The sequence below is a fragment of the Heterodontus francisci genome, chromosome 8 (genome assembly GCF_036365525.1).
Source record: "Heterodontus francisci isolate sHetFra1 chromosome 8, sHetFra1.hap1, whole genome shotgun sequence".
NCBI lineage: Eukaryota > Metazoa > Chordata > Chondrichthyes > Heterodontiformes > Heterodontidae > Heterodontus > Heterodontus francisci.
The window spans coordinates 106163632-106174202 of record NC_090378.1 but is presented as its reverse complement, the minus strand read 5'-3'; the positions used below and the strand labels follow the sequence as shown (position 1 = coordinate 106174202).

Genomic DNA, 10571 nt, shown 5'->3' with positions numbered 1-10571 from the left:
TTCTCCCCCCCCCCCACTCTCTCCCCCCCCCCACTCTCTCCCCCCCCCCCACTCTCTCCCCCCCCCACTCTCTCCCCCCCCCCACTCTCTCCCCCCCCCCCACTCTCTCCCCCCCCACTCTCTCCCCCCCCACTCTCTCCCCCCCCACTCTCTCCCCCCCCACTCTCTCCCCCCCCACTCTCCCCCCCACTCTCTCCCCCCCCACTCTCCCCCCCCACTCTCTCCCCCCCCACTCTCTCCCCCCCCCCCACTCTCTCCCCCCCCACTCTCTCCCCCCCCACTCTCTCCCCCCCCACTCTCTCCCCCCCCACTCTCTCCCCCCCACTCTCTCCCCCCCCCACTTCTCTCCCCCCCACTCTCTCCCCCCCCACTCTCTCCCCCCCCCACTCTCTCCCCCCCCCACTCTCTCCCCCCCACTCTCTCCCCCCCCCCACTCTCTCCCCCCCCCACTCTCTCCCCCCCCCACTCTCCCCCCCCCACTCTCTCCCCCCCCCCACTCTCTCCCCCCCCCACTCTCTCCCCCCCCCCACTCTCTCCCCCCCCACTCTCTCCCCCCCCCACTCTCTCCCCCCCACTCTCTCCCCCCCCCACTCTCCCCCCCACTCTCTCCCCCCCCACTCTCTCCCCCCCCCCACTCTCTCCCCCCCCCACTCTCACCCCCCCCACTCTCTCCCCCCCCCACTCTCTCCCCCCCCACTCTCTCCCCCCCCCCCACTCTCTCCCCCCCCCACTCTCCCCCCCCCACTCTCTCCCCCCCCCCCACTCTCTCCCCCCCCCACTCTCTCCCCCCCCCCCACTCTCTCCCCCCCCCCACTCACTTCCCCCCCCACTCTCTCCCCCCCCCCCCACTCTCTCCCCCCCCCCACTCTCTCCCCCCCCCCACTCTCTCCCCCCCCCACTCTCTCCCCCCCCCACTTCTCCCCCCCCCACTCTCTCCCCCCCCCACTCTCTCCCCCCCCCACTCTCTCCCCCCCACTCTCTCCCCCCCACTCTCTCTCTCCCCCCACCTCACTCTCCCCCCCTCTCTCTCTCCCCCCCCACTCTCTCTCTCCCCCCCACTCTCTCTCTCCCCCCCCCCACTCTCTCTCTCCCCCCCCCCACTCTCTCTCTCCCCCCCCCCACTCTCCTCTCCTCTCCCCCCCCCACTCTCTCTCTCCCCCCCCCACTCTCTCTCTCCCCCCCCCCCACTCTCTCTCTCCCCCCCCCCACTCTCTCTCTCCACCCCCCACTCTCTCTCTCCCCCCCCCCACTCTCTCTCTCCCCCCCCCACTCTCTCTCACCCCCCCCCACTCTCTCTCTCCCCCCCCCACTCTCTCTCCCCCCCCCACTCTCTCTCCCCCCCCACTCTCTCTCCCCCCCCCACTCTCTCTCCCCCCCCACTCTCTCTCCCCCCACTCTCTCCCCCCCCCACTCTCTCCCCCCCCCACTCTCTCTCCCCCCCCCACTCTCTCTCCCCCCCCCACTCTCTCTCCCCCCCCACTCTCTCTCCCCCCCACTCTCTCTCCCCCCCCCACTCTCTCTCCCCCCCCACTCTCTCTCCCCCCCCACTCTCTCTCCCCCCCCCACTCTCTCTCCCCCCCCACTCTCTCTCCCCCCCACACTCTCCTCTCCCCCCCCACTCTCTCTCCCCCCCCACTCACTCCCCCCCCCACTCTCCCCCCCCCACTCTCTCCCCCCCCCACTCTCTCCCCCCCACTCTCTCTCCCCCCACTCTCTCTCCCCCCCCACTCTCTCTCCCCCCCCACTCTCTCTCCCCCCCCACTCTCTCTCCCCCCCCACTCTCTCTCCCCCCCCACTCTCTCTCCCCCCCCCACTCTCTCTCCCCCCCCACTCTCTCTCCCCCCCACTCTCTCTCCCCCCACTCTCTCTCCCCCCCCACTCTCTCTCCCCCCCCCCACTCTCTCTCCCCCCCCCACTCTCTCTCCCCCCCCCACTCTCTCTCCCCCCCCACTCTCTCTCCCCCCCACTCTCTCTCCCCCCCCTCTCTCTCCCCCCACTCTCCTCCCCCCCACTCTCTCTCTCTCCCCCACTCTCTCTCTCTCCCCCACTCTCTCTCTCTCCCCCACTCTCTCTCTCTCCCCCCCCACTCTCTCTCTCCCCCACTCTCTCTCTCTCCCCCACTCTCTCTCTCTCCCCCCCACTCTCTCTCTCTCCCCCACTCTCTCTCTCTCTCCCCCACTCTCTCTCTCTCCCCCCCACTCTCTCTCTCTCCCCCCCACTCTCTCTCTCTCCCCCCCCACTCTCTCTCTCTCTCTCCTCTCTCTCTCACCCCCCACTGTCTCTCTCCTCCTCTCCCCCCCCCACTCTCTCTCTCTCTCTCTCCCCCCCACTCTCTCTTCTCTCTCTCTCTCTCTCTCCCCCCCCACTCTCTCTCTCTCTCTCCCCCCCCACTCTCTCTCTCTCTCTCTCTCTCTCTCTCTCTCTCTCTCCCCCCCCCACTCTCTCTCTCTCTCTCTCTCTCTCTCTCTCTCTCTCTCTCTCTCTCCCCCCCACTCTCTCTCTCTCTCTCTCTCTCTCTCTCCCCCCCCACTCTCTCTCTCTCTCTCTCTGTCTCTGCCACTCGAAGTTCGTGGTTTTTTGATAGTGATTTCGGTGTTTTTTAAAAATACCAGGACCCGCCTGAAAACCCCGAATTTGTCCGATGTTGGGAAACACTATTCTGCTTCAGCACCTGTAACCTATGAAACTGACAATTGTGATTTTTTCAAAGTCTGTCTGAAGAAGCCAATGGGCAATTTCTCATCCCTGAAATTACCAATCACGGACCTCAAAATTGTTTTTCATGGACACTGGTGTCCGTGTATGGACACGTTGCCGACCCCTGCGCTTAACCTTCTAAATGCAAGCGAACACAAACTTAGTTTATGTAATCCCGCCTCATATTTAACCCTTGGAGACCAGGTATCATTCTGGCTGGGAACTGCTTGCAGTAATCCAGGTGTGGTGTAACGAGGGCTTTGTAAAACTGAAGCATGACGGCTACCCCCCTTGTATTCTAGACCTCTAGATTTAAAGGTCTACATTCCATTGGCCTTTCTTTTTACTTTCTCAAGCTGCTCATGACATTTTAATTATCTGCATACCTGGACCTCCAAGTTCCTTTTGACCTTCACCATTTCTGGCTTTTCACCATTTTTAAAATCTATTATTAGGCAGAAAATTGGATCGCTAATAATGTTAAAATGATGCTTTTTTGTGCTGATTAAAACAAGTGATACTCGTGCTTGAGAAATGGAACATGGTCAAGCAAGGTTGTGTATCGCTCGCTGCAGTGTTAAGCTTATTCTGACCTGTTCAAAGGAGACGCTGTTGTCTTCATCCCTGATCAGCACCATTTGCTGCTAGCCTTATGTTTCCATTTCCCACTTCCATTTCCATTGTTTTGCCACCTAGTGAGATTGCCAAATTAAAGGATGTTCAGGCTGCTCCACCTCAGTTCTCACACAGCTATCGGAAAACACTTTCATCTCACCTAGATCTAATTCGAGGTCCAAGCAATGAAAGGACGATATGCTAATGCACTGTGCCCCCGAATGCAGTTTTTAGATGGAGTCCTGCAGATGACCCCATTAAGCCAATTCCTATCTGTCTGGAACCATTGTAGATGACCCAGACTGCTTATCTTGACCTTTGTTTTGAGTTTTTGTGCCATCAGCATCAAGCACTCTCAGGTCAGGTACCCCCTGGGCAGGTGTATAGATGAGCTTCCTCTGCCTGTTTCCCAATAGTATGGCTTAAGTATGACCTCAGTAGACCACCCCTCGTATACTCATTTGGTATTTCTATTTCCCACACCTACTCTCCTTGAGATCTGTGATTGTGATTGCTGGTCAGTGATGACTTGATTGTGGGCATTTTTCCCAATAAGACTGAACCTGGCTGTGGAAAGACAGAACTTGCTTGACTTCAGGACATCCCAAAGTGCATTCATAGCCAGTGAACTATTTTTGAAGTGTAGTCACAGTTGTAACGTAGGAAACACAGCAGCCAAATTGTTTATAGCAAGGTACCACAAACAGCAATGAGACAATGACCAGATAATTTGTTTTAGTGATGTCGGTTAAGGGGTAAATTTTGGCCAGAACACCAGGGAGCACTTTACTGCTGTTCTTTGAGATAGTGCCATGGGATCCTTTATGTCCACCTGAAAGACGACACCTTGTATTTATTTATTTAGAGATACAGCACTGAAACAGGCCCTTCGGCCCACCGAGTCTGTGCCGACCAAGAACCACCCATTTATACTAACCCTACAGTAATCCCATATTCCCTTCCACCTATCTACACTAGGGGCAATTTACAATGGCCAATTTACCTATCACCTGCAAGTCTTTGGCGGTGGGAGGAAACAAGGAGAACTTGCAAACTCCGCACAGTCAGTACCCAGAATTGAACCCGGGTCCCTGGAGCTGTGAGGCTGCGGTGCTAACCACTGCGCCACTGTGCCGCCCCAATAGTGTATAGTGCAGCAGTGCCTTGGTATTGCACTGGAATGTCAGCCTGGATTTTGTGCTCAAGTCCCTAGAGTGGGATTCGAACCTATAATCTTCTAACGCATAAGCAAGAGTGCTACCACTGGGCCACAGTCGACCATTATAAATTATTTGACATCCTATAGTATAGCACCATTTTTCCACATAGCTGTCCAGTTGTTAGGAGTTGAGAAAGTGTTGACGTAATGGTTGCAAAGTGACCAATGGATTTATGAAAGGGAAATTGTGTTTGACCGATCAGTTAAGAGTTTTTTTGAGGATGTAACTAGTAGGATAGATAAAGGGGAACCAGTGGATGTAGTGTATTTGGATTTTCAAAAAGCATTCTTTTCTTACAAAGGGATTGGAGTATAAGAATTAAGAAGTCTTACCACAATTATCTAGGGCATTGGTGAGGCCACACCTGAAGTAGCATGTGTAGTTTTGGTCTCTTTACCTAAGGAAGGACATACTTGCCCCAGAGGGGTTGCAATGAAGGTTCACTAGACTGGATCCTGGGATGAGGGGACTGTCTCATGAGGAGGGATTTAGCAGACTAGGCCTACATTCCCTGGAGCTTAGAAGAATGAGAAGTGATCTAATTGAAACCTATAAAATTCTTAAGGGGCTTGGCAGAGTAGATGCTGAGAAAATGTTTCCCCTAGCTGAGGAATCTATCACACAGGGTCACAGTCTCAGAATGAGGGGTTGGCCATTTAGGCCTGAGATAAGGAGAAATTTATTTCCTTAAAGGATTGTGAATCTTTGGAATTCTCTACCCCCAGAGAGCTGCGGATGCTCAGTCATAGAGTATATTCAAGACCGAGGTCAATAGACTTTTGGGTACTAAGGGGATTAAGGGATATGGGGATAATGTGGGAAGGTGGCGTTGTGATGGCGGATCAGCCATGATCTTGTTGAATAGGGGAGCAGACTCGAGAGCCAAATGGCATACTTCTACTCCTATTTCTAATGCTCTTAACAACTAAAAGGGGAAAAATAAACAGTATTTCTATTTGTTAAGTGAGGGGGTTCTTCCAATACACCTCCGACACCTCAGGACAGGTAGCAAGGAGTAGCTTGGCAACTCGAGCATCTCTATCTCAATCAGTTTTGTGATTCTTTGCTTTATCAATGCCATTATGGAACCTGCTACTCTGAATTTTCCTCTTCTGTTCCTTCTATGGGCCATACCCTTCGCTGTGTTTAAATCAAGACTTATTGTGCAATCTCTAAATCTGACTCATTGTTGCTGAGTTCCCTGAATATTGCAGAACATTTTAACCTCCCTGAATAGCCTTCCTTTTACTATCCATGGACATTTAAAACTCAAGCTTGCTCCAAACCAACCACCACTCAATTTGCCTCCTCCGCTGTCAAGCTCTTTTTAGCTTTGGTGATGCCCAATGTTATTGGATCACGGCCCTTCTGCTTAGGCTTATATCAAGGACAATATTCTAAAATTTATCCCGAGGTGGCTTTGTAGCTCTCTGGTTATGATTACTTCTCTTTCTGCTAAAACAGTATTACAACCTCAATGGGAAGATGCCACACGTAACGTATGAGTACACGATCCCACGGCCGCCTGTGCTCAAGCCCGCGCCACCCGTTGAGAGTCCGTTCTACTTCAGTGTCCCTGAAACGAAGTATGAAGACAATGTCAACAACTGGCTTCGAGTCAAACTCCACCCAGGCCCAAACGGTGAGACATTGCTTCCCAATGAAGCAGCCATTCAAAGTTTTTAGGCTGCGTTTGCTGACAACGCAACCACTAGGTGGCGCAGTACTTGCACATGCGCAAATGCAGGCTCTTCAACTGGAACGTCAGTTTCTGCAACGTTCAGGCAGCTGCCAAGATTAAAGATGGCGCCGCTCAATTTATTACAGGAAATGCTTATGGCTAGATCTTTCTAGCAAACTAACCTTACATTAAGTTGGATGGAAGCCCAGTAATATGCTACTATGTAGTTATAGGATACTATCTGTAATCCTCAGATCCATTTAATATTCCAATAAACCTATTAAATACGAAAGGAATTTTATGATTGAATTTCAATTGGAAGATAATGAATTGGCACCCTGATCAATAGAAAAGAAAATCGGGCAGAGTATAAAATGTGCTGCCAATTTGTTATTTTGATTCGTTTGTATGACCGACCAGGACTGATTTCACCCAAATGCAGCTACTAGCTTCTGCCCCACTGGCCGCTCTCCTCCCTCGACAACTCGCTTCCCCTCTCAGCTGCTCGCTCCAGACCTTGCTGCTCCCCCCCCACTCCCCTGGCTGATTGTTCTCCGCTTCACGCCACCCCACTCTCCGGTCGCTCATTTGCTCCCTGCCCCACCCCCCTCCCCCCAGCCGCTAGCTCTAGGATGCGCCACTTCCCTTCTTTCGGCCGCACGCTCCCACGTTCCATAAGTCACCAGGCGCCGCCCGAAGAAGCAGGCGAGCCGAAAGGGGTGACAGGGCAACGTAGAAGCGAGTGGCCGTGAGGAGGGAAGCCATGCGGCCTGGAGCTAGTGGCTGGGGGTGGGTGGAGGGTGCGGGGAGCGAGCGGCCTGAGATTGGGGTGGCGCAAAGCAATTGGCCAGGGGAGAGGGGGGAGCAGCGAGGTCTGGAGCGAGTTGCCGAGGGGGGGAGAGCTCCAGCCTCAAAGTCTCCCATTCAGCTGCTTTCTTCAGCCGAGTGGGGGGCCTAGATACCCGATGACGCTTTATCGTGCATGCGCGAAGATAGACCTGGCGCGGATATGCGATGACGTCATCCCATGCACGCGCCACTAAGTTCTGGCATGATGTAGCTGCGCATTTTCGCAGCTTGGCACACTCTGATGACATCAGCGGGCTGGTGCGTTGTTAGGAATCACTTTGAAGTTTTTAACAGCAGCAATCATGTGATCATGGCGTTGGACCGTCACATTGACGTCAGCTTCACCTCTGACCTGGAGCTGGAGGACGGGAAGTCGCTCTTGTCAAAACAGATGATGGGGGCGGGGGGCGGGTGTGGTGGGAGCTCATTCCTTCAAACAATTTGTCTGACGTTTCTGAGCCTGAGATTTACAAGTCACAAGATTAATTCCATATGACCTGGGCAGTTCAAGAGGAAAGATTCAAAATCAGGGTCCAACCTTCCTCAAATGGACATTTGTTCATCGTTGTGTGTGAAAGTTTTGCTTCCCTCAACTTTTCCTGGGTTTCCCCAAATTCCAGTATTAACCCCTCATATTAATGCAGAATTCAGTAACACAGCTCTGAACATTAAGAACAGGAGTAGGCTGGCCAGCTCCTCAAGCCTGCTCCACCATCCAATCAGATCATGACCGATTTGTACCTTCATTTACCTGCCTTTCTTCTTCATCCCTTGAAACTTACCCAGAAAATATTTATCAGTGGTAGTATTGAAAATTTTACCATTTTAGATTTCCATCTACCCACCACCACCACCTTCTGCCACTTATCCACGGTCCTTCCAAGGGTGACCATCACCTTTCATCATTCCATCATTTTCTGTCCACTATTCTATTCCGCTCATGGCTGCCTACTGGCCCTACTACCATATCCACTCTCTTCTGCCCCAAACGTATCCACGTTGCCCCAAACTCTCATTATCCCTCCTCTGATAATCCTTCCTATAAACCCTGTGCACCCCTTCCTTTGCCACCTATCCCAGTACCCCCTACAGCCTCAGACTGATCACTGCCTCTATGTCCCCACTCCTTTGCTTCCATCTGCCCTCAGCTGACTCCATGGCACTCCTGCCTTCACCAGATAAGAAAAGAAAGACTTGCATATAACTAGCACCTCAGGGCACCTCAAAGCACCTTCACTGCCAATGAAGTACTTTTGAAATGTAATCACTACTGGAGTGTAGATAAACATGGCAGCCAATTTGCGCACTGCAAAGTCCCACAGACAGCAATGAGATAAATGACCAGACAATGAATCCTATGGTTATGTCTTTCTCCACATACCGCACCCCCCCACCCCACCCGACAAAGACGTATTTCAGAGTGCCAGAGCCTGATGCGTTATGGAACAAATGCTGGTAAATGAAGTTAAGATACAAATCAGGCACAGTGTGATAGAATGGCAGAACTGGGTCGAGGGGTTGAATGGCCTACTCTTGATCCTATATCTTTTGTATATGTCAGAATTACCATTGGAAGAGTTCATGAATTTGGGTAACTTACTGTATAAAGAACACAATTCTCATCCTATTTTTCTTTCTCAGCTCTTCAGTCCAACATGATCAGTCTGAGCCCTACGCCGTGGAATACAACAAGCACTTTGCACCATTCCCGTTTGCACAGTAACTTTAGAAGCACTTCCCAGCAGAGCAGTCTGAGAACGTTATGTAGGAACAGCTCTCTGAACGCGGCTCTACCTGTCCTGTGTGCAGAGATGCAGGCCAACCTGTCGGCCAAGTTCAGGACTGAGAACTTCACCAGTTACTCAAACACAGGACTCAGCAGCCAGCAACTTGAAGAATCGAATCAGGGCAGCATACTTGAACAGCTTCATACGGGCTCAGAGCCCAGCATCAACACTGGAGGAGAGGAGAGATTTAGCTACAGCCTGTTAACGGATTCAATTTATCCACTTTCCAATTCCACTTCATTTCATCTCTTAAACTTAGTGAATAATCACAGGACGGAGCCTGTTCAGTCACCAGACACTGAAAGGTAAGATTGAACTATTAAGTTTTTTTCTTGAACTTAGTTCAGTCCACTTTTATGTAACAGTCCTGGATGTAACCTCCAGGTTCTGCAATGGAATACAGTGATTGTAATCCTCATTTCCTCTCACACCAAGGAAAGCAATTGGTCAAGTTTGAACAATAGACATGGGGATGGAGTATTGTTCTCGACCTGTTCTGATTGTCTTTGAGAAATTATGCAGAACTTCCCATCAGCAGATCAAATAAGGAGGTAGTCCTCCAAAGGGTAGTTTGTATGTGACTGATGGTTGAATGGCCTTTTCTTGCTCCATGCTTCCTGATACTCTTGGAAAAAAAAAACGAAATCCAAGGAGGTAAAATGTGATAGCTGTGCTCTGGAGGGAGGTTGAGAGGTTTCACACACTTTCTGTGAGCTTCGTGCATCACTCGATCAGTAATTGTGTCTCACTCACTGGAAGAGGCCTCCTTTTCCCACAGTGAGGATGTAGCTTTCTAGATTGATTTTATTGACATTAACTAGAACTTAGTGTGTGAATTGTGTCGGGGCAGCTTCCATATCATTTAACAGAAATTCCTCAGACTTGTTATAAATACTCTTATAATTATTGGAGTTGCTAGAAAAATCACTATGCAGGGAACAAAATCATTTGTGATTGGGCCAACAGGCTAGCATACTGTTGTTTCACTCCTGGGAGCTGTGCTTGACTGACATCTCCACCACATGTCTGATGACTGAAAGGATCTTCATTGAAGTGGGTTTGAGGTAGTCTTAATCCAGTTTCTTCTGATGTAAACCCTTAATTTGGGGTTAAATGGCTACAAGAAATGAAGATGAATTGATGGGGCAGTTTGTATTTGACTCTGCTATACCTGTCCTGGGAGTGCCTCAGTACTGACAGTGGATGCCTGAAATGGGGCAAGTGTTCCATTTCCAAGCACTAACGTCCTTCAACATGATGATCACTGTCACAAATGGGAGAGAAGTGGTGTGAGTGACTTCCACTTTTCACCTCTCAACTGACCACAGATAATGTTTTAAAAACAATGTTTTAGTACTTGAGTGTTTTTCAGGTCAAATAAATAGACAAATCACATGTTTTCATGTATGTTAAGAAAAAAGGAAACATGTTTATTTGTACACATTAACCGAAAAATGTTTGCAACCTTTCCCACTCACACACACTCGCACACACTCGCACACACAGAGTACAGTGTCCAGTTGTGATAAAAGAGTTTGTTGTTTTTAAGAGAATCTATAGAAGCTTTTACGGGAGGAAATCTTTCATCAGTGCAGGCCTGAATGTTCGTTGTCTTGAAAAGGATGAAGTGTTGCAGGCTCCTTGTAGTTAAGCCTCTATCCGAAGTCGATGGGGAAAATCCTGGTTCGCATTCGCAGATGGGGCGTCCCAAGGTCACTTTGA

General features: G+C 51.2%; 1 protein-coding gene across 1 annotated transcript in view; it reads left to right on the top strand.

Annotated features, from left to right (window-relative positions):
• Positions 1-10571, top strand: part of si:ch211-267e7.3 (ADAMTS-like protein 2) — a 152114-nt gene that overhangs the window by 72949 nt on the left and 68594 nt on the right. The window contains exons 9-10 of the mRNA XM_068036528.1: positions 5997-6174; positions 8704-9154. Coding sequence (XP_067892629.1) covers positions 5997-6174; positions 8704-9154 — 629 coding nt within the window. The remainder of the gene's footprint in view (positions 1-5996; positions 6175-8703; positions 9155-10571) is intronic.